We start from the raw sequence: 24,428 nt of genomic DNA on the forward strand, positions 1-24,428 counted from the left end.
CTTTGGGACAACATGACCTGGATGACTGAGAATCTCTAGACGTTTGGGACTTTTAACTTTTTTTGGATGCAGAAGTGGTCAGCACATTCTAATACCTAGTTCTCTGAGTTTACACACATAACATTGACTTTTCTATTCATTTAAGTATGATAACTGCAATGAAAGGTTAACAATAAAAGGCTAACTTTAGCTAATACTTTTCAAGCCAATATTTTATTTCTGCTTTTAGGCTAAAATGATCATGGAAATGGGCAACATTTAGATAGCTGATGCTGTCTCTTAGAAGTCAGTGAATTTACGATCCAGCACATCTCTCAGATTGGCTGTGATTATAGTTAAAAAAAGGGCAAGCATCTGTCAAAGGCAGGAAGACTAAAACAAGGTCAGCAAAGAATTTTCCTAATCTTCCACAGAAGATGCCCATTCCTTGACTTAGAAGGAACTCCAAAGAACCTTCTTGAGTGACTAGCTACCAACATCATATGAATTTATCTTCTGCTTTATACTTAGAAGAAATCAATCTAGCATGCCTAAATAATATGTTCTGGAATGTGTTGATTTTATACATTTATTACATTTTACTGAATCGATATATATCAAGATGCCGACAATCTTCTGCTGACGTGGAAAATTTAGTGTTTAAGTTGTGAAAACTGATTAACACAGCATTAAAAAAATGAAAGTACAAAGAAATGAACTCATAAGGTTGAGAAGGCTACTTTGAATACCACCCTGTGCTGATTGATTTATTGATAAGTGAGTTCAAACTTGTAATAAAAACCACATCTTGTCCGGTAGGATCAAACATAATATGCTGATAGTGATATGCAAAAGCTGCACTCAGAGGTGCAGCCAGCTGTTCTGGGATCTCTTTGAACATACCCATCCTAGAAGCAATTTTAATAACATAAGGGAATTGAGGGAGGCAGCAGCTCTGAAATACAAACTACAGTATACTGCCAGTGATAGTTCCTTCAAGTATTTCAAGAATAATTTAGGAATTTTTCACTGAGGAAAACTCTGTCTCTGTCTGTTCCACAATTTCCCATATAAAATATGTAAAACATACATCTATAACAACATCGTGGCACTTGTATTTCATAGCAAGATTCAACTTAGTCTCAACATCTTCTATTAAACGCACGTACTCCTGCAGGACCTATAGGAACAAGACAAGGAAATATCAGCAGAATATTCATGATCCTTTGCTTATCTCCCCTCACTTAATTCCACATCAGTTTCACCCTGAAGTAAGTTTATTTTATCCCAAATTATATTTCTTCACCAACTACTTTCCAAAAGGTAGGTGGTCCACTCTATAATCCAAGGTGTATGAAAACAAACAGTGCATACCAAACTAGAGAAATATTTCTTCTAGTTTTCATGAACAGCGTACAAAATTATTTGGGAAATGGGCACATGAAGACTTTTCACGATGGAGGCAACGTTCTGTTGATCAACGGATTATACCAGAAACAGATTACTGGACAGGTTGCTCACATACCTGCACCGGGGCATTGTTCCGCTGCAGTATCTCCACCACTCGATGGAAACCAATAGGAGCTTTTTTTTTGGTATAGCCTAACCAATTCTGAAATCACAAATTGAGAAAAAGAAAATAGCATCAGATCTTGTGACTGCCTGAGGATGCACTGCTAAACATCACTTAGGAGAGGCAAGATTTATTATTGGGTATCTCTTCCATTTTCTGCACATGTCCTAAAAAGGAAGATGCATTGGACAAAGTTGCTGTTCTTTTCTGATATAACTTACCTGTAGGATACATTAGAAAATTCAAAGAGAATAATTGGAACAAGTCTTTTCCTATAAATGAACTATTCCATTAAGTATTGTATAAGGGCAGATAGATAAGCACATCACTGGCATAAAGATTCATTATGCCAAGCAGCATGAATCAGGCATACATGATTCAATGAAAACCAGTAGGATCTCACCTTTGTTGTGAACAAAGCATCCACGTCATGCCAAGCTCGGAGTTTGGCACGAGCAGCCAGAGCTGTTAGCACGTACTGTTTGTCTGGGATCTGTAAGGTAAAGAAATGGAAATCCTAGAAATGGCTTGAGAGAGCTAGACTGTGATCCAGTGTGAAGTAATAGTTAAAGTGATGGATTAGGTTTCAGAAAACCTAGGTTCATATCCATTCTTAGTTACAGAAGCTCACTGGATGATTTGAGGCTAGTCGTTCTCTGTCAGCCCTCCCTTCCTAAGTGGTTGTGAGGAAGAGCTTTGTACACTGCCCTAACCTCTTTGAGGAAACTGAAATTGAAAATAAAGACAATTAAATCCATTGGTTGCCGAGATTCTTGTAATGAAAGCTCAATTGCATGGGCCTTGGTCTGATCTAGCAAGGATTTCCTTATACTTTATCCAACAACAAGTTATCTGGATGATTTTCTATAATTATTTTTATTGCTTTCAAAAAATTTTCCTATTAACAGTGAATCATGTGAAGATCATAATAACAATAAAAATAATTAAAGAAACAATAATAGGCCATGCAAGCATTACCCTGCCTCCAAATTAAAATATACACACATCAGTCAACACTAGCCATTCAATAAGACTTGCAGAAAGGGGGTCTGTAAGTACAATCTGTATCCCTGAACAATAGTGCAAAAGAAAATTCCACCAAACATCAGGCCAAATTGAACGTAATCCCAAACTCATAGATACCCTGTGCAGTTCATTAAAGAAAAGATGAGGAGAAAGTGAAAATCTTAAGCTTATTTCTTGTACTAGAGTATTATGGCTGTGAATTCAATCTCTTAAAACCAATGCAATGAACATTGCCCAATTAAGCTACTTTAACTAAACTGTGTCACACTTCATGGTTTTAGCAGCATAATCCCTTAAATTCCTTCATTCCATAATACATATCCTCTGCATACGTTTCAAGGATCATTGGTCTCGTCTAGAAGGAAGAGATATATGCTTGGCAAACTATCAGTTTCCTTACCTTGAAAGTTTTCTTCAAGTTTGCTGGACTACTGAATGTTCCCTGGAAAAAAGAGACATTGCAACTTTTATCAAAACCTTTTAACCAAGAAGAAAACGTTGGTAATAAGCAATATATATACAATTTACACACCATTTTAGAATTTTCTCCCCAAACACAAATAAAACCATTTTATATATAAACTATTTTAAACATACCCAAATAAGACATCCCCTGATAATAAACCCAATCGGGCTTTTGAGCGCATGGCAGTAAGACCAAGCGCTTATTTCAGGGTTCAAAAAAATATAAGACTGGGTCTTATTTTCAGGGAAACACGGTATTACACATTAGGCTTAAAATACTCCAAGGTTTAACATCCAAGGAAGCCTTATCAAAAGTAGCCGAATTGAGGATAACAGTATTTTTACATTGTTTTTTTAAAAACTCTGCAGTATTTGAAGAGTCCATTGTCTAATATGCAATATATCAGATGCCCACTTGCATAAGGCTATATGGTTTCTCCTTTATTCCAAAAAGACACCAGCTTCACCGATCAACATAGAGATCCCCATTGCTACCGCAGTTCTAACCTCAGTTTCTGTGTAATGGTAGAAGCAGGAGTAGAAAAATGTGGTGACTAATGGCATGTTTAGAATGGAAGCTTTTCTAGGGTATTTTCGAAAGATTTCCGTCTGCCCAGATGACTCTAAATGTTTGTCATTTGCCTGGAAAAAATCAGAACAAAAAGAGTTTTTGTTAAAAAAAAAAATCTAATGTTACATAAAAACATTTTAAAGACATCTAATGTTACATAAAAATATTTTTTTTAAGTTTCAAAGACAATCAGGATTAAATCTCAACAAGTGGGTTGCAATCCTTTCCATATTTACCCAGCGGTATAAGCCTATATTCAGAAGTGTTTTCTCCTAAGAAAGTATGGAAAGAATTGTGGTCTCCATGAATTTGTCCTAGTCATTACCTGTTAGCTTAACTTACTCCAAGCCCTACTGAATTTCACGAAGGAGGAATAGAATAAAGATTACATTAGTAATATCTGTATCTCAGAAGCATCCTTTATTTTCTGAGATCGCATGGCAATAATCATGCAAGCCCAGGAAAAGATATGCCTTCTCTAAGGACTTCTGAAACAGTCACCCAGCATCTGGCATGGTGACTTCATTATGGCAGGCATGGGCAACTTTTTCCAGCCTTGGGACAATGTCTTTCTATTGTTCCATGTCTACAAGGTTTATGGTACCTGTTTTTCTCCTTAACCCTCTGATCCAAAAATGGGGGAAGAGGGGGAAGGAGAGAAAGGATTTAATATTTTGGTTCTGTCTACTTTTCTTTTTAGTCCACATAAAAAGCTTGGTGTTACAACAAGTAGGTGAAAGCCAAGAAGTCTGGAATAATTGTCACTGCCATGTACCCAGTGGCAGAGTGGCACCTTACTTCAATGATGATCTGTCTCTCCAAGAGTGTATAATGATCCTGAACATGAGCAGAATCCTCTGATGAAAAGGGCAACCTAGATTGGAGAAGTGGTACGAGTTCAGTTTTGCATTCTTCCTTTGTATAAAACACAATCATATTTATTCAAAAGCAGGTGCAGTGAGGCAGTCTTCTCCAACTGAGTACCCCATAAGTTCAGTTAACAAAGAATAATTGTGGCCTAATGAACTTTACAAGCTATTCACTGAATACAAAAAGAGCTATATGGGTCCAAAACAAAGGCGTGCCACACAATCTACTTGCCAAAATGGTCAGCTAGATGTTTATGAGCAGGCCCTCAAGCAACTGATAATTAGACATTACAACGCATTTGAACTTGGTAGGTAGTATAGCAACTATTGATAGTGTTATTCTTTATTAATATGTTTCTTTAAAAACTTTTCATGTGTTGACCAACAAAACGTTTGAGGCAGTCATTTCTATTCCTACAATTTGAATTGTTTTCTAACCAAAACAGTCCTTTTGTTGGTCCTAAACTTGCTGGTATGGCCTTGTTATTACAACTGTAGGGAAAAATATTTCCCAAACTATTTTCTCTACACAGTGCATAACTCTGTAATTTCTAGACAACCCATACTCCATCTTTTCAGAGATATTTCCTTACCTAAACAGAGAAACAGAATGATCAAGGGGCAAAAAAGCAGTGGGAACAGGAGCAACTTCCAATTTCCTACCAGTTTCCCCCTTGAATTTCCTTGTGGGAAGTTGGCTGGGAGCATCTGAAATCTCCTCTCCTTCTCCCTTCCCTCCCCCTTCCTTTTTTCAGCAGGCAGGTTAGTGGCTGCTGTTAGGTGGGAGAGAGACTGAGGGATTGCAAGACAGGCTGGGAAATTGTCACAGAAACGCTTAATGAAAATCACATGACCACATCAGCAGCCCAGCAGCAACCAGGAGGACTGAAACAGCCACAACTTCCCCAAATTTCAATCCCCTAGGAGTCATAGGTACCAGATTTTGGACACATTCTGCAAGTTAACCCTTTTGAGATACCTTGGTTCAAAAACTGTTGCCCTGTGATGCATCATTTCACAGAGTTAAAAGTCATAAAAAGTATTTTAGTGGTATATAGATGACGTTATTTCTACTTTCTTCTCCCCAAAGAAAGCCTCTTCTTTATAGCTTTCCATTGTTTTACTTTGTGGGAAACAATAAGGCTTCCTTCCCATTAATGCTGCAATTATTTTACCTCTAAAGCAGGGGTGTCAAACTCGCAGCCCACAGATCGGATGCGTCACGTGCTGGCCCCGCCCCCACCTGGTTTAGCAAAGGGGGGGAAGTCCCAATACATCACGTGACAACGCGAGTTTGACACCCCTGCTCTAAGGCTTATTCTCCTTTTATTTCTCCATAACTTTCACTTACCCAATGCAACTTTTCAGAAACTCCTTTCTTTTCTCAGCATCCAAGATAGTCAAGTGTTCACGGTATTGGGTCAGCTGGAGATGGTGGAAACAAGACAAAACAGCCTCAGGAGGAGAGCAGATTAAATATTCAATCAAGGCTGGGTAGCCCTGGCCCCATCTACTCAATGCATTCCCTCCAGAGAGATTAAGATTATTCCATTTTTCCTAACTGGGAGTAAGTACTATGTGGCTTGCCTTCAATTTCTCAGCATATTATTGTTTCCTCCCACAAAAAAAAAAAAGAGTCTAGGCAATGTAGGATACTCACTGCAACTTCCTCAGTCCTGCCCAGGAATCTAGGGAAAAAAAATGTATCAGTCCTGTTCAACTTCCTGCTTGGACATCAGTTTTGGCTGTATGCTCACAAGGGCTTTTACCTCAACAAGTCTAGGAGAAGTTTTTGGTCTCCAGTCTCCTTGAGAAAATGTATTAAATGGCGCAAAGCAACTTGCCGCATCTCCAGCTCTCTGAACAGGATCTCTAGTTGTAAAGAGAAGAAGTGCTTGTCTAACAAGATCAGGCCTGAGTAATCCCCTCACTCTTTCTTTGATTAAGTATTTCACATCTGTTGGCCATCCTGGAAAGAGATGATGGGAAGGGTAGTCCTATGCATCTGGAGGGCCCAAGGTTGGGACAAGTCAACTTACTATATGGTCGACTAATCAGAAGAAATGAAAGGGTCACCTTAGCTATGCCAGTATACTGCATGTCAGTGCCCTGCCTCTAGCTAATTAATGGGATGGAGGCAACAGAATGTTGGCTTATAAGGGAGTCTCTAACTTAGAAATTCCAGCTTTGTTGTTGTATTTGTGGCTTACTGCTAAAATATGTAAAATCTGACCAGTACTGCCATTAAAAGAGAATGCTGCAATTAACAGTTAATGAGTCAAAAGAAAGAGGGTTAGCATGGGATTCAATATTGGAATTAAAAATTAATTTTAGCTCAAAACAACACAGTGGTTCAGTCTGCTAGTTCAAATCTAAATTAATTCTCTGTTCAGCTGTGTTGTCCAAACAGATCAAGCATTATTTCAATAGCTGATAAGCTGAGAGAGGGTAGCTTTATTTTGTATGTGATGGAAAAGGTAATTTATGCACTGCAAAAAAAAATCTGACACACTTCAGCTAGCCAACATATGATTACAAAAATAGTAAACTTTGAATTTGTCACCAAAAAGATGCTCTTTATAGAATGTAATATGTAGCATGATAGTATTTATGGCAGTGTTTTTCAAACTTGGCAAATTTAAGATGTTGGACTTCAGCTCCCAGAATTCTTCAGCCACCATGCAGGCTGGAAGTTTCTGGGATTTGATGTCCACACATCTTAAGGTTCCTACATTTGAAAAAACATTTGAAAAATCTATGCTGATGAATGGGAATTGGCTTCTATGCTCAGCAGATCCAATTATAACCACTCTCTGCAGCAACAATGTTTTCCCCACTATATATAAAGAAATTTCAATTTAATTCATGAGATTATAAAATCAATTTATACTGCCTAAAATGACTATCTTGAAAAGCAGAGGTGATCTGTCAGCTTAACTTGTATGAGAAAAAGTAGGCTATACATACTTTATACAGATACATTTATAAATCTATTTGGGAATTCTGGACATTACATACCTTTCCTTAAGGTTCTTTTCAGAAAAATGAGTATCTGCAGGAAAACAGACAGAACCAGGGTCCATTATAACATCCATTCATCTACAATTGATTGATTGATATCTTGCCTTTATTTGTACAACTGATAAGCCAAACCTTTATAGATTTACGGCCTGTTTATAGCTGACCATATGTCCATTGGCAATTATTTTGTAAAAGTGTGGATAACATCCTCCCTAAATTCCAAAATTGCTCACTACTTTGGAAAAAAAAAATTGGGGACTCCTGCTTGCTGCATGATCATTTGGATTTTTGGGCATTTTAAAAATTTAAAAATATTTAAGGGGTCTTATAAGATTTAATTCACTCTTCATTTCTTGGTGGCAAAAGTAGCTAAACCAATGCCTTGCATTCCAAAGTATTTTGTAGCAGCAAAACAAAAACAAAAAGGTCCATTGCCTTATCTAGAAGATCCCAGCAATTTAGGGGAATAATTTATGAAAAATAATAATATAAAAGTAACCGCATCCTCATGTACAGAAATAGAAATTAAATGGGTCAAACTGAACTGCCATTCCTGTCCCCCACTGCTATACATTGGAGCAGGACTTACAGCTGTAATAACATTCCCATCATGCAATGCAACAGCTTCATCCAGCAGCAGTAATTTGTCCTGCAAGGAATGGAACCTTTCCAAGGAACAGACCTAGAGAAGAGTGAGATTCATCAACAAAAACAATATTGGAAAGATCTAGAACTACGCCTGGCTAGCTGATTGTGTCAGCAATTCCAGAGACAACCAATGGAAGTGATTGCTTTCAGGGAGACAGCTTTAGCCTAATTACAAGCCCCAGAAGCCTCAGTCACTGAGAAAAACATTTTGTCATTTAGTACTATGTCTCTGGGTTTATTTCATCAAGCACTACACACTGTAGTAGGAATCCTCTTTCTAGCATTTTCAAAAAAACCTTAAAGTCATTTTAACCCAACTACACAGGCCAAGGATTCAGGCAAAACCCCAGTCATAACTCTGAGGATTCATAAGAATTGGACTTATGTCTCCCTGATAATCCCTCCTCAAGTAATTTCATTTATTTCCTAATCTCCATGGCAAAGGAAAAGCTGGGCAGCATCTTCCACTTTGAGGATCTTACTTTAAACAATCCCTAAAAATATCTAAGGTACTTCAGAGGCATTAAAGCTATACAAATATATCTGATTAGTGGCTCTAAAGCAACTAATTGTGGATCATCTTTATGTCTACTAAAGATAGCTTGTTTTTCTCTAGCCATCAATGGAGAGTTCTCAAGAATTAAAACCAAGTTGATGGATATTTTTTTTTTGCTCCGAAGTTGGCAGAACATAAGATATAGTTATAATGTAAAATAGATTGTGGCATTAGAACTTGTTAGTCCTAGCATAATTGGTCTTCATGCAGAGGACTTCATTTTCTTTTTCACAGTAAGATGTCAAATATGTCCTTCCAGCAGAAAAGGAAACTACTAATAACCATATTGCTATGTGACTATGCAAAAATAGTGTGAGAAACCCTTCCAGATAGATACAGATAGATAGGTAGATAGGTAGATAGGTAGATAGATAGATAGATAGATAGATAGATAGATAGATAGATAGATAGATAGATGATAGATAGATAGATAATAGGTTCAAAAGTAGGAATAAAAAATGTTCTTTTATACAGATTGTTCTTGAGTTACAATGGCAAATGGGACTAAAATTTCCGTCGCTAAAAGACAACAATCCCTTCAGTCCTGGTTGCTGTTGTTAATTGAATTCCATAGCTGATAAGGCAACCTTCTGCTGGCTTTCCACAACCAAGTCATTGGAGAAGCAAGCAGGAACTTGCAAGTCCCAGGTGGCTTTCAAGCAGGCCAGCAGGCAGGCAAATGACTGCTGCAAGGTGGGGGAGGGCATGAATGGGTGGGTGGAGATGCAGGGAAGCACAGTGAGGCTTGGGAAGAGTTTGCGGGTGTGCATGATGCTGCAGGAAAGGCATAGTGAGTGTTGGAGATGTGCACACTAGTGCAAGGGAGGAGCGCCAAGGCTCAGAAAGGGTGTGCCAGGATGCACAATGAGGCAAGGATTGGAAAGGGAGTGCAAAGGAGGCATGGTGAAGGTTGGGGAGGTGTGTGAGGATACAAGGAGGTGCACAAGAGGCAGAGGAGGCGTGGAGAGATGCACAAATGGGTGAGATATACCAACAACTATTTGTAATGTTCCCTGCCTGTTTCCCCATTGACTTTCTGGGGATACCGGCAGAAATGATTGCAAATCGCTATCATGTTATTGTTGGCATTCTGCAAGTGGCCATAAGTTCAAGCTAAATACCAAACATTTAGATTGCAATCACATGACTGCAGGATGTTGGTACAGGCAGAACTCTGGGAACCCGTCATAACTATCATCCATTTAGAGTCCCATTGTAATTCTGAATGGTTGCTGAATGAATGGCTGTAGGTCGAGAATTAACTGTCGCTTCTAAATTGTTTGAAGCATAAAATGAGCTTTCTGAAAGCTCATCCTGTTTCCACTTCCTACCTTGCCTCTCTGCAGCCGTCTTACTGTATCATTAGGGCTCCAATCAGAATTGTAATCCTGAAAGAGTAAAAAGAAAAAGAAAACCACTGATAATGCCTTACGGGTTTTGAAAGATCCAGTTATGATCAAGATATATGGGGAGAGAGACAAATAACATTCCAGGCATCCTACCAGGCAACTCTCAGGGGGCTTGGAAACTTGAAAAAATAATTTAGGAATACAACGTAATGGCAAGATAGGAATCTTGGGTTGGAACTCATGTTTCTAATTTGTCACTAGTTTAATCACTAAAAGAGGTAGGGCATGTTTGCCTGCAAAAGTGAAGCCAGGGGTGAAATTTGATAACATCTTCAGCAAATAAAGGAGGAGATGAACTTGTTCTATTTAGTTTTGGATGACAGGACTAGAACCATAGAACCATTCTACAAAGGTAATAGGATAGATATTAGATAAGAGCTGTCAACCAATTGAATAGTTGTCTCAGGAAGTTTGGAAGGCTTCAAACAGAGATTGTATAACCACTGATTTTAGCTGATCCTGCATCAAGGAATAGTTTGAGCCAGATGACAACTAAAGGTTTCTATGATTCTATGATCTAATCTCTTTTCTCTTCAGACATTGATTAAGAAAAAAACTCTTTTAATCTCTTTTAAAGCATGGAACTTGCTGCTAAAGCAATATATTTGCCTGGGAAAAGACAGTTAGCAAACCATGCTATAGTTACTGTTTTGTAAGCTTCCAGTTTCCTTGCCTAGAATTATGGCCCAATTATCTGCATAGCATATGCATCTGCACAAAAAGCATGCTCAGTTGCTTAAGTGTCCTTGGGCAAAAAGAGATGACGTGAGCTTTTATATTAGGGTAAGGTTTTGTCATCTGATTCTAAACTACTTAACTCTCTCTTCAGATTCCAATAAATATACTAACCTTATAATCTCCTTTTGGTCTGCGTAATTCTGGAGCATAATTTTTAAATCCTGTGTCTGTAAGAACTGAAAAAGGAAGAACAGAAAAAGGAAGAGCAAACTTTCTGAATTAAATTCTCATCTTTCGATGTTTTTTGCCCCTTCTATGGCTCATAGTCACTAAGTTTGATTCAGTACCAAAGTAACAATAATGCCAGTTAAAGCAAGAAATAAGAACCGTCTAAATGCACAAACAAAAGCATCTGTTTCTAAAAATCAAACAGACAATGGCAATTTCAAGGTTATTATCTGACAGAGTCCAAACACTGTCCTAATTCTTGTCTAACTATTAGGATGTATGCTTTAAAATATCTCACTGAAACTTTCAAATGCCAATTCATCCTTTTTCCCAACTGGTGTTTCAAAAATCTTTGAAGACCTGGAATTTTTGCTATAAGCTGCCCTTAGTCATTTTGAAATGAGATGGGCGAAAATAAATTAAATAAATAAATAAATAACTTAAGGCATGGGGTCTGGAGATTGGGTGAGCCATCAATGTGATTTTTGGGGATGACTGTTGTTACATGGATTTAATTAAATTTTCTTTTATTATTTTCTTGTTCTATCACGTTCTATTGGTTTTTAATCTCCCGTCAACCACCCAGAGATGCAACTGGCAAGATGAAAAACTATATAAATTAATATAATAAACAAACACATGAATGTCCCAAAGGTGTTTTTTTTTTTCAGCTGAAGAAGCTTCTTGGATGACAAGCGAAATGTCTTCAAAGAAAAACTAAGTCCAGTTGCCTCTTGGAAAAAAAAGCACCTTTGGGACAACCATGACCTGGATGACTGAGAATCTCCAGACAAACACATGAATCTGCTTTGTGATGACACTTGAATACTTGGTTGCTTCATTTGGATACGCTACAAGGAGTGGGCTGCAATCCTGCTCTATGGAAAGATATACATACTCCTCTCTTCAGAGACAGCCCTACTCCTGTTCTTTAGTCTCAGCATGGAACAGGGCAGGGGTGAAATGCTCCCGGTTCGGACCGGATCACCCGATCCTGTAGTGATCGTGGCGGGTGGTTCGGAGAACCGGTAGCAAAAATCCCTGCCCCCCCCACCATGCCCAGCTGAGCCGCATGATCATCAGAGGCTTTTTAAAAAACTTTTATTTTTTTTTTTTTTTTTTTTTTTATCCAACATACACAGACAAACACAAACATTTAAACAAACTATACATAGACTAACTATACAATAAAATCAAGTCCTAAGACTTGAGCTTTGAAGTGTAGATACCTCGGTAATTGTATATCAATGTATCTGTACATATTATACTTCATCATATATCAATATTTATATAACGATATTTCATTTTGTTTCTATGTTTGAATATAGTTGGATGGTATTTCCTTAATTCGTGTCTTTTTTTTCTAACCAGTTATACCATTTTTGCCAAATTAGGTAATAGTCTGAGTCTTCTTTTCCCTGAATTTCTTTGGTCAGTTTATCCATTTCTGCACATTCCATTGTTTTTTGTATTACTTTTTCCTCTGTTGGCGTATTTTCCAATTTCCACATCTGTGCAAAAGCGATTCTGGCAGCGGTTAGGATGTGTATAATTAGGTATTGTGTCTCTTTTTTATAATCTTTTGTGAGTATTCCTAATAAGTATGTTTCCGGTCTGAGGGGTACTTTTTGGGTGGTGATTTCTTCCAATTGACTTTGAATTGTTTTCCAAAATTTTTTAACTTTTGGACATGACCACCACATGTGGAAGTAAGTCCCCTTCTGTGTTTTACATTTCCAACAATTTGGATTGGTGTTGGGGAACATCTTTGCCAGTCTTGCAGGGGGGAGATGCCATCTGTAAAACATCTTATATGTATTTTCCTTGTAGGGCACGGACATCGTCAGTTTAGTATTGACTTTCCACATTTTTTCCCACTTTTCTAAATTAATATTATATCCAAAATTTTTAGCCCAAATAATCATATTTTCCTTCACCACTTCTTCTTCCAGTTTGTATTTAAGCAAATAATTGTATATTTTAGTTATTAATTTATCATCTGATTGCATTATAATTTTGTCTAATTCATTCCTTTCTTTTTGGATTCCAAATTTTTTCATATCGCTTTTATATCTTGATTTTATCTGTAAATACGTCCACCAATCTATGTCCGTGCCCTGTTGTCTCAATTCCTCTGTTGTTTTTATATCTCCCTCTGTATTCAACAATTCGTCGTAGGTCTTCATTTTATTCATATCCATTGTGTTCGGGTAAATTTGTGCTTCCATGGTTGATATCCATCTTGGAATTTTATCATAGTGTTTCCTTCTTATTTCAATCCAAATTTTTGCCAGTGCTCCTCTAATGTAGTGTCTCCTGAAATGCTCATGCTGTCTGGGCTTTTCTTCCCATAGGAATGCGTGCCAACCTTTGAACAGATCGAATCCTTCTAGGGCTAGTATTCGTTTGTCTTTGAGTGTCATCCAATCCTTGATCCAGGTTAGGGCTGTTGCAATGTAGTAGGTTTGCCAATCTGGTAATCCCAGGCCGCCTCTTTCTTTGGTATCTTGCAGGTGTTTCAATTTAATCCTGGCTCTCTTCCCCTGCCATATATACTTGTATATCATTTTATCGAGGTCTTTAAAATATGTTTTCCCCGGACTTATCGGTATTGTTCTAAATAAATATAACATTTTTGGTAAAATAGTCATTTTAATTGAAGCAATTTTGCCTAATAATGATAGTTTTAATTTACTCCATGCATCTAAGTCCTTCTGTATCTGTTTAAGCAATTTAATGTAGTTGTCTTCTTTTAATGATGATACTTTATTGGTGAGCCAAATTCCTAAATATTTTATTTTGGTTGTTGTTTGTATTCCTAGTGCCTCTTCCAGCTCCTCCTCCTGGGGTTTTGTCAAATTTTTAGTTAGTAATTTAGTTTTTTGTCTATTAATTTTCAAACCTGCCACTTCGCCGTATTGTTCTATCTTCCTTAATAAATTCAGTCCTGATTGTTTCGGTTCCTCTAATATAAATACTACGTCATCCGCGAATGCTTGTAGTTTGTATTCCTGGTTTTTTGTTCTTAATCCTTTTATTTCATTGTCATTCCTAATTTCGTTCAATAGGGGTTCGAGTGCTAATATATATAGTATAGGAGAAAGAGGACATCCTTGTCTCACTCCTTTGGATATTTTAAATTGGTCTGTTGTCTCTCCATTTATCCATATTCTTGCAATTTGATCTGAATATATTGTTTGGATCATATTAAGAAATTTCTCGCCAGTTCCCATTTTTTCTAGTTGCAATATTAAAAACCCCCAGTTCAGATTGTCGAAAGCTTTCTGTGCGTCGAGGAAGAGTAAGGCCATTTTTTCATCTGATTTTTGCTCATAATATTCCAGTATATTAATTATTGTTCTTGTGTTCTTGTTGATTTGCCTATTTGGAATAAAGCCATTTTGGTCTGGATGGATATAATTCACAATAATTTTCTTCATTCTCTGAGCCATGATCGATGTGAATAATTTATAGTCTGCGTTTAGGAGTGATATGGGTCTGTAGTTTTTGGTTTGAGTTAGATCTGAATCTTCTTTAGGTATCAATGTAATAATTGTCTCGATCCATGATTTAGGAATTTTAGCTTTTAAAATCGCTTCGTTCAGAACTTGTAATAAAATGTCATCCATTGACTGATTCTCGATTTTATAGAATTCTGCCGGGATACCATCTGGGCCTGGTGTTTTATTGTTGTTCTGCTTCTTCTTTGCTTCAATTAATTCTAACATCGATATTGGTCTGTTCAAGAGTTCTCTTTGAGTTTCTTTTATTTCTTGGATATTGGCTTTGTTTATATATTCTTTTACTTTCTCCAATTGGATTTCTTCCTGCGTATATAGTTCCTGATAGAAATTCCTTACAATTCGCTTTTTTGCCTCATTCATATGTTGTAGTTGCCCTTGTTCATCTTGAAGTTGGTGTATTAGTCTTTTCTCCTTTTCTTTCTTTAATTTATATGCCAACCAACGTCCTGTTTTATTAGCAAATTCAAATTGGTTTTGCTTTGCCATTTTAATCTTCCTAGCTATTTCTGTTGTTGTTATTAAATTTATTTCGTGTTTGATATGTTTTATTTTTTCCTTAATCTCTTTCCCATCTGGTCTGTTCTGTAATTCTACTTCTAGTTTTCCGAGCTCAGTCATTAGGTTATCCCTTCTTTGTTGTTTCTCTCTGTTTTTCTTCACCTTGAATGAGATTGTTAATCCTCTTATATATGCTTTTGTGGCATCCCATAGAATTTGTAATGATGTATGTTCCTTTTTGTTTATTTGAAAAAATATCTCCATCTCTTTCTTTATCATCTCTATGTATTCTTTATCTTTGGTGATTTCTCTATCCATCATCCATCTTCCTCTCCTTGACCGGCCTTTCCAGACTATTGTTATAGGACTGTGGTCTGCCCATATGTTCGGTGTGATTTCAATTTCTTTTATGCTTTCTCTTAGTTCTGCCGTCATCCAGGCCATATCTAGTCTGGACCAAGACTGATGGGGATTTGAATAATATGTATACTGTTTTTTAGTTTTATTCAATTCTCTCCAGGCATCTTTCAGTTGTAACTCTTGAGTCATGTCCTTAAAAGTATCCGGTAGTGTCTTTTTCTTAGATTTGTTTTTTTTGTTACTTTGGTAGTCATAGTCCATATCTACAATTGCGTTATAGTCCCCTATTATGCATATGTGTTCGTAGTCTAATTCTTTAATTTTGTCGTGTAGCTTTTTAAAGTATTCTTTTTGGTTCCCGTTTGGAGCATATATTGATACTAATAACATATTTCGGGCCTCTGTCTTAATATTGAGCATTAATATCCTACCATCCCCGTCTGTGTAAATTTGTTTTGCCTGGATATGGTTTTTAACGTATATTGCAATGCCTCTTTTTTTTTGGTCTGATAGTGAGGTAAATAATGATCCAAGTTTTCTGTTTTCTAATAATTTTTTGTGTTGTTTTTTAATGTGTACTTCTTGTAAATTGATAATGTCTGTATCTAATTTTTGAAGTTTTTTAAAGATATGTGTTCTTTTGGTTGGTAGATTAAGGCCATTTATGTTAATTGAAATTAATTTCAATTCTTGTCCCATTTCCTTTAGTTTTTGTTTGTTAGTTTGAGTTTACTTGTGTTTCTTGTTACCATTTGTGTTTTCCCCCTAGCCCCTTCTCTTTCAATCCTCTCCTTTTCCCTAGACTCCTTTTCTTCCTTTCCTTTTTTTGTTTCCCCCGAGGGGTGTTCCTGGTTTGTATTATCTGAGTCACACCTAGTTTCCTGTTCTTCTTCTATTATAAAATGCGTGTCAAAAAATTCTTGTGCCTTCTCTATCGTGTCAATTTTATATTTTTTGTCATCCCAGGATATTAGAATTCCCTCTGGCACCAGCCAGCGGAACATTATTTTATGTTGGTTCAGTAGGGTTGTCAAGAAATTATAGTTTTTCCTATATTCTCTTATTCTTCTTGGGACTTGTTTTAAGGTTATTATTTCTTTCCCTTTGTAGCATGGTTTCTCCTCTCTCATTAGTGTATAAATCTCATCTTTAACAGTTTTACGTGCAAATCTGACATGTATTTCTCCAGGTAGTTTGTGCCTACGGGCATAATTCGTATGCACTCTATAAATTTCGTCAATTTCCCTACTAATATCGTTTTTTTCCTTTTGGGAAGCCTCCACTAATATCCCTGTCATCAAGTCTCTTAGATCTTCTCCCTTTGTTTCTGCTATATTTTGAAACCGTAAAAAGAAAGATGCCTTTTCTAATTCTAAATGGGTAATTGATTCTTCAAGTTCTCTGTTTACTTCCATTTGATTTTGTTCGATGTTATCTATCTTCTTCTCCGATTGGACCATTTTGGCTTCTATATTTTGAATTCGTTCTTCGTTTTTAACTATGTTTTGTTGTATTCTTTCAATCTTATCGTCCATTTTTTTTATATTGTCGTTTATTTGTCCTACTTCTAATTTCAGTTCTTCATGATTCTTTTTGGTTTCTTCGTGGTTATTCGCTATTGTTTCTTGGGTCTTGTTCATCCCCTCCTGAATCATAGCCAATATAGAATGTATATTCTGTATGTTGTGTGTAGTAGCAGCTTTATCCTTGTCTGTAGTTAGCATCGTGTCAATGGTTTTTTGTTGTGCCGGTGAGGATTGTATGGGTGCTGGTTTTTTCCCTTGTTTAGTTATTGTTATTGAGGATGTTGCCATCGTTTTTTGTATTATTTTTTTCCAAATTTTCATACACTGATTGGGGGTAATTGAAATATCGTTATATAGGAGTCAAATTGATTAATTCAGTGGGGTTAAGGGGAAATACAGTGTTTTAGCAATTCATTTTCCTATTCTTATTCCTAAACAGTGTAATATCGTCAATATTTAAATACCAAGTTATATTAATACTTAAATTCACATTAAGCCTAAACAATTCATGTGTACCTTTGTATAATAAACCTATGTAGTCTAAGATTCCCTATAAATCGTCTAAGATATTCTATTAGGTTCTATATGTATTTAAGTTATATCACCATTACCAATGTATAGTATTTATATTAATTATCACAATTATTATTCCTTATTATTCCTTAATATTATCTATAACAGTTTCTTTACAGTATCTATGTTAGTATCTAAATTTCCAATCAATACACAATATACAATATATTACTATAGAATCTATTGTCTTAATTCAATGAGATAGAAAACCATAAGACAGTAAAAGAGAGAAAAAAAAAATGTATAAATTAATCTTAAGTCAATTAATACGTATTATATTAACTTCAAAATTAGTATTAGTATTATTTAGACAGAGTTAATTAAACTGTAGTTGGATTTTATGATATAAATAAGATAGCTATCTTTGATAATAGATGTTAAAAGTTCTCCATTAAGTCACTTTCAGACCAATTGAAATTACTTCCTTTCCCTTCTTCCTTCGTTCTTCAGTTCGCCTTTAGCTCGCCCAGCTTTCACAGTTCTGTTGCAATAATTCCCGTTGAAACAGTAAGGTAATTGTTCCGATTTGTAGCAAGTTATATCTCCTCTGCCAGCAGCATCAATGTGTCCAATGTCTTACTACCAGTCCTTTATCTGTGGTTTGGATTTATTATTACTGCTGGATACAAAGTAAAAAATCCTTCTCCAAGTCCTCGATCCTCAGTCCACCTTTCACTCCGTTTAGCTGATTCCCTTTTGCCCACAACAGGCTTAAAGAGTCTTAATTCTTAAGTTTCACTTTCTACTATCCCTTTCTCCAATAGTCTTTGTTCTTTGTTAAATCAAAACGCGTTATTTATAAAATTATAATCCACCGCTTGCTTGTAATCCTTTCCTTCCGTCTCTCGTCCTTTCGCCAGTCAAATCTGCGCTGTCACTGTGAGTGTTAGTTTCCGCTCCGATCACTTTCTCTCGCCGCTTGTCTGGCGATCTTACCGCCGCTTTTAGGAGTCCTCTTCCCGCCGATGTTTTAAATCCTTAACTCTTTGTAAATATACCGTTCACTTTTCAGATGATTTAGTCCAATTACCGAAGTTTCTCTCTGCAATCTTCGCTTCCACCCTTATCGGTTGACAGCGCTCCGGCCAGCCAAAATGGCTGGTTTTTTTCCCGGTTGGAATTAGGGGGTTTTCCTCTGAACCTTCGGGGTGATTGCTGTCACTCCGAGGTCCTAGGGAGTCCTCCTTTTTCTATCGACCTCTCCGTGGTCGATAGTGCCAGCAACGGCTTCCAATCAAGAAATTTGGAACTTCGGGGACGGAGCCTCGTTCCCCTCGTTCCTTGCACGCTGACGTCACCGCCGGAAGAAAAAAACCATTTTTTCTACAACTTCTTCCGATGAAAAAATGCTTTTAAAAGTTAAAAAAAAAAGCCTCTGATGATCGCGCGGCTCAGCTGGGATCGTCAGAGGCTTTTAAAAGCATTTTTTCCTGCAACCTCTTGGTTGAAGAGGTGGTAAAAAAATGCTTTGAAAAGTCTCTGACGATCCCAGCTGAGTTGCCTGATCGGCAGAGGCTTTTCAAAGCATTAGAAAAATAATGCTTTGAAAAGTTTAAAAAAAAAAAAAAGTTGGCCACCCCCACCCAGTCACATTACCACCCTCACCCACACCAAGCCACACCCACAGAACCGGTAGTAATACATTTTACATTTCACCCCTGGAACAGGGGCTGCAACTTCTAGCTGGTATATTCTGGCTTTCTTTCTCTTCCTAATGGCAGGGCCAGATCTGACACTACATCCTGAACTCAATAGAGGGCACTTTGCCTTCAGTAATTTCTTGAGAGCTTTTCTTTGGAGAGTAAACTCTGAATGAAGTGAAAGGACAAAGATTGCAAGGAAAGCCTAGCGAGGAGAAATTTGTAGAAAATAAGATGAGAGCTCATATATTTATATTCCTATGCAATCTGCATGATCTGTCATATAGAAAAGATGCAACTAATTTCTCCAATGTAATATGAGAAGCAACCTTCCTTTTAGCAAACTTAAGACTAAATTCAATTTTCTTACCATCTGAAAGTGACTGAAAACTCCCATGCTTATTTCTTCCTAGAAGCACAAATATGAAAGACAGAAATGAAGTCATTATTTCATCTAACTAGAAGCCTATTCAGCCAATAGCTATAAAAAAATGCCAAACAACATGCATTAAGATGTATAATTTGCAGAACTTCTATGAACATCCCATTTATCAATGTTGAACAACTGCTGAAGACTGGACATATATTTTTCCTTTTCTCAAGGACTAATCTTTGCCTATGCTGTATTTATCCTCTTGCCAAAACTGTTAAATCAACTGGAAATATAAAGAGAAGGGAAACACAGTATTTCACATGAAAATATTTTAAAAAGCATAAAAACAGTGACTTTTTGCACAATAAGATACTAGGTAATAAGTGTATAGAGTGCATAACAAATGTTACCGTGCACAGACTTGGTACCAAAATTGACAAACAACTGCTTTAATACTCTGCCAATCGCAAGTTGGTGAAGAGCCAGAGATGAAGAAATCTTTTGATCAGGCAAGCTGAAACATGCAATTCTGATGCTTCCGAGGATAGCTCTGTTGAACAAACGCCCCCGTAATCAATACCTTTAAAAAAGCCGCTCAGTGAGTATGAAGATGACTGCTTGGGTATAGCTGCATAGGAAGAGCCCTTTTGCTGACTCAGATCCCTTCCTTCAGAGGTATTGCTGCTACTGCTGCTGGAGGCAGTCTCTTTGATTGACCATGAAATGCCTATAAAGAGAGAGGGGGGAAGGGAGGGAGAAAGAAAGATCTGTGAAAAGGGAATCATTCTTTAGCAAATTAATTTATCTATTTTGGAAATGGCAAATTTTCAACTAAATAGGAAATGAAACAGTATGCTTAGTATGGGTATCATGATAATTTACAACAGTATAATAACGTTTTTAGATATTTTTAATTCTTTTCTGCTTGATAACAGTTTTATAAGGTATTTTTAATAAGCCAGTGATTTCAACATGTTAAATATATAATTTCAGATATTTGGCATTTGGACTTATTATTTTTTTCTATTTTCTTCTCTTTGTTTAGGTTTTTTGTAGGTTACTATTTCAAAACATGGTTTTATCAATGGGCATGGAGACCACGAATGGAGACAGAGCCGATCAAATGGCTGATTTGTTGCTACCATAGAGGATAGGGTGGGTTTTTTAAAAAAAAAATAGGTTTTATTATATGGTAGATTTGTTAAATTTTGTAAACTCACCTATGTTTGAGGTGGCTATATAAATTTATTTAATAAATATTTTTTATAATGATCCTTTTTACAATCCAGATTGCAAAATTTTGGGATATGATGTAGTATGATATTAACATCACTGACATTTATGGGTTTATTCACTACTTGTGAATGTTTAAATGTTATTCCAAAAGGATGCCAGTAATTCTCAAGACCAGCTCATATGAGTCAATTAGCGCTCAATATTGTTACACCTCAAACTAAGAAAAGCTGATATCCACTATATTATTTGTGGAGTTCAATAAGCTCAAAATACAATTTTTGATCAATTTCAAATCTGTCAATACTATTTTAAGGTATTCTTAAGGATTTATAGACATAGATATAGCATTATCAGATATTGCAGTTCTTTAGTTTATAATAGATAAGAGATTTCATTTGAAGTTACTGGAGAGAGTATTGTATACTTTCAATTGCTTGTCTTTATTAGTTTTTCCCAACTAAAAAAGGAAATTTGGGCAGAGGAAAATGAATGAATGAAGCCATTAGATTTTCTCAGCACCTAAATTTTAAACATAGATGATCTCCAAAATACATTTGGGTGCAATTCTGATTGATAGCTGTGGCATCAACCAAGGTACATAGACTTATGCTTTCAAAAGAATTTTCCCAAATCAAACGAAGTACTATTGCACTTACTGCCCACACGTTCCCCACTCCAGTTGAACCTCTCAAGGTCGTCATCATCATCATCATTAATATCTGGAAGGCTATTGACTGTTCTCTTGGATTCCTTCAACTAGGAATAAAAACAATGTTAGGATGAAGTCTGGGTTATTATACTCTGTATTCTGCTTAGAGTTGGAACATTTAGGGGGACTGCTGTATTTTCTATTGTGTGGGACCACTGTATGATAGTTAATCTCTTAAAACAAACTCCAGAATTTCTTAGATATGCAGTCTCTATCGGCTTGGGCTACAAATGTTCTTCTCAACAAAATAAGTATCATTTCTGTCATAACTCCATAGGTTATATCAGCTACTCCTAAATTTCTTGAAATGCACATTGTATTACAAATTCTTATTAAACCTGAGAAACCTTAGCATTTTTTTTCAGTTTCCCATGATTAAGTTGAATAAAGACCACAATGTTTTCCTTCTATAGAATAACCAGTCCTTTCCTTTTCTTACATCAGATTGCTTTAAAGTGGTCCTGCAGCCAATGCATTCTGAAGCACTTCTTCTGAATCATTTTCAAAACTTGCGCGGTCTTACTAAGTTTTTTTTTAAATTTGATTTATATGCCGCCCTTCTCCGGAGACTCAGGCTTACAATGCGTTAAGCAATAGTTAGGTTTAGGACTGGTAGAACTGGAACAGTACTATACTTTGCTGCAGGGTTGATAAATTTCTAAACTGGTGGCCGTTATAGGATTCTCACTCAGGATCCTCCTCCATCATTGGCAGTAAGAACAATATGTTTAGGCACTATAACTAGGGTTCCTACACACAATCCTCACTTTTCTGAAGGGGAATGTCTTAGCAAAGTTAGTTTCTAGGAGATCAGATTTTAAAGATGCCTCCTTATTGAAGCAGTATCAAGCACTATCTCCCGAGATAGACTAGAACTATTTGAAGATACTTCATGGGCTCAGTGCTCTTCCCAGCCATCCCCTTAAAGAGTTGATATCATACGTAAACCAGATTATTTCCTATATAATGTGCATTAAAATAAACTCCACAACTTTTCACGTCAATAGCTTGAACCCTTCCTCAATCATACACACCAGGAAGCACTAACTTTTGTCACTGTTGAGACACCAAATAAAAATGTGATTCCGTGTGCATCACATCTTTTTAAAGATTCATTCATTCCTACATTCTCATCTGCAAACACTTCAGTGAACTTATAGGGGAGAAATGCATCTGTTAGACTCGAATGCCCATTTTGTACAAAATGGCAAGTGGATTTGTCTGTTGCATCCAAAGTCTTTCAAATGAAATCCAGTAAATCGTGGGTGTAGTGTACATATTCACAGACAAATCCTTTCATATGGAATAGAAATTTAAAACTATGGGAAAACAAATGCATTTTCATGCATATATTATTTTTTCTATCTATCTATCTATCTATCTATCTATCTATCTATCTATCTATCTATCTATCTGAAATAATGGGAAATAAAAACTACTTAATGAAGGAAATTCAGTTCTGCACCATGTATTGCAGAAATTACACACATCCAAACAAATGTGATTAACAGCTCTGCTTCCAATTTATACAAAATCTGCAAAGTTACCCCTAATTTCTTTAAAGCAAATATAAGATACAAAATACTAATTCTGTATGCAGATTTCTATTTTCTGCAGAAATTCAGGCAAGGGCATGACAATGTACTCTTTTCACCATTTTTTCATGATAAATATTATACCTGAAGCAGTTCATCATCTTCATCATCAAAAGTAAAGGCCTTACATTTGGAACTGTTCCAATATTCTTCTTCATCTACCTTCATCTTGCTCATCTGCAAAACAAAAATTATCATTTTGATTGCAATTGCAATGTAGCTATCTAGAGCACCTCATTATTTATTATTTTATTATAGCCAAATTTTCAGAGAAAGATTTATATGCTGGATATTCTCAAAACTATAATACATAGCCACTGAAACAAAAGTATCAATTTAACTAGTAGCTATGAATAACATACTAAGAGGCAGATCCAAGAAAAAAGTGACAGAATATCCTTCTACTGACATTGCTCCTATCCTATTCTACTGACATTGCCATTTTGATATATCACTTACATCTGCATAGTCTCCCCACAGGATGTCAGCTCTCGTACCAAGATAAACCAAAGTCAAAACTATCAAAATTATTTTTAAAAATACTTTAATATTCCCCTTTTAATAGATATTCAATGAAACATGGATCAACTGAAATGAACATAGCTATTAAATTGGTGCCACACATTTCCCTCATTATTTTTAAAAGATTCATTGGATTTGTAGTATAGCATTTATTACTAACAAATACATTTTCTGAATACCATCTGTTAAGTAAGTAAGTAAATAAATAAGTAAGTGTAGAACGAATTAGCACTCCAATTTTAAAGCAGTTGTTTTATTGGAGATTTAGTCATTTATCAGGGGGCCAAATGTCCTTGCATGGAAAATTGAGTTATATACTGTTCTAAGGTACTTTACTATCGATACCTTTTGCAGCAGTTCAACAATGATAGATTTCATACATGTACCTTCATCTATGTCTGTGATGAATTGGACAAAAAAGGCACAACTAGGGAATATTTTACTCTAAATATAAGGAGCACTAATATTCTGTGGCATCGTCAAAACACAGCTGCAAAATAAATTTCTACTGGATTTATTCCTGACGTTTAATCCATTCACCTTCTCCTTTTTAGGATCTTGGAGGGAAGGCCGACGTTTCCTTTCATCTTCATCCTCAACTGCAATTATGTTTTTAATAATATTTTAACAGCAGGGGGAGGAAGGGGACAAAATTACATTTGCCGGCGTTTTCCCCTTTTCTCCTCTGCCTGTCCCTAGCTTACATGGGGATGTGTGTGTGTGTTCCACCTACGCGGATTACACGGCATGATCCATGGAGCTGCTCCTCTCGCCCGGAATCCAGTTTTTACCTTCTCGACCCTAAACTGATGGGAGGAAGCGGTATCCCCCCCCCATCAACCTAGAAAG

General features: G+C 36.4%; 1 protein-coding gene across 2 annotated transcripts in view; it reads right to left on the minus strand.

Moving 5' to 3' along the window:
- VIPAS39 (VPS33B interacting protein, apical-basolateral polarity regulator, spe-39 homolog) overlaps positions 1–24,428 on the minus strand; it is a 28,292-nt gene that overhangs the window by 3,546 nt on the left and 318 nt on the right. For both annotated transcript variants that reach the window (XM_070931433.1, XM_070931434.1), the window contains exons 2-18: positions 23,142–23,234; positions 21,410–21,509; positions 20,098–20,244; positions 19,515–19,553; positions 10,967–11,031; positions 10,040–10,096; positions 8,094–8,186; positions 7,502–7,535; positions 6,253–6,355; positions 6,144–6,171; positions 5,835–5,908; positions 4,413–4,488; positions 3,551–3,685; positions 2,979–3,020; positions 1,956–2,045; positions 1,505–1,591; positions 1,070–1,159 (exon numbers count right to left, since the gene is read on the minus strand). In XM_070931433.1, coding sequence (XP_070787534.1) covers positions 1,070–1,159; positions 1,505–1,591; positions 1,956–2,045; positions 2,979–3,020; positions 3,551–3,685; positions 4,413–4,488; positions 5,835–5,908; positions 6,144–6,171; positions 6,253–6,355; positions 7,502–7,535; positions 8,094–8,186; positions 10,040–10,096; positions 10,967–11,031; positions 19,515–19,553; positions 20,098–20,244; positions 21,410–21,509; positions 23,142–23,234 — 1,353 coding nt within the window. The remainder of the gene's footprint in view (positions 1–1,069; positions 1,160–1,504; positions 1,592–1,955; positions 2,046–2,978; positions 3,021–3,550; positions 3,686–4,412; positions 4,489–5,834; positions 5,909–6,143; positions 6,172–6,252; positions 6,356–7,501; positions 7,536–8,093; positions 8,187–10,039; positions 10,097–10,966; positions 11,032–19,514; positions 19,554–20,097; positions 20,245–21,409; positions 21,510–23,141; positions 23,235–24,428) is intronic.

Source organism: Pituophis catenifer, unplaced genomic scaffold, assembly GCF_029215685.1.
Source record: "Pituophis catenifer annectens isolate HBS135680 unplaced genomic scaffold, rPitCat1.0.hap2 SCAF_1, whole genome shotgun sequence".
Classification (NCBI taxonomy): Eukaryota; Metazoa; Chordata; class Lepidosauria; order Squamata; family Colubridae; genus Pituophis; species Pituophis catenifer.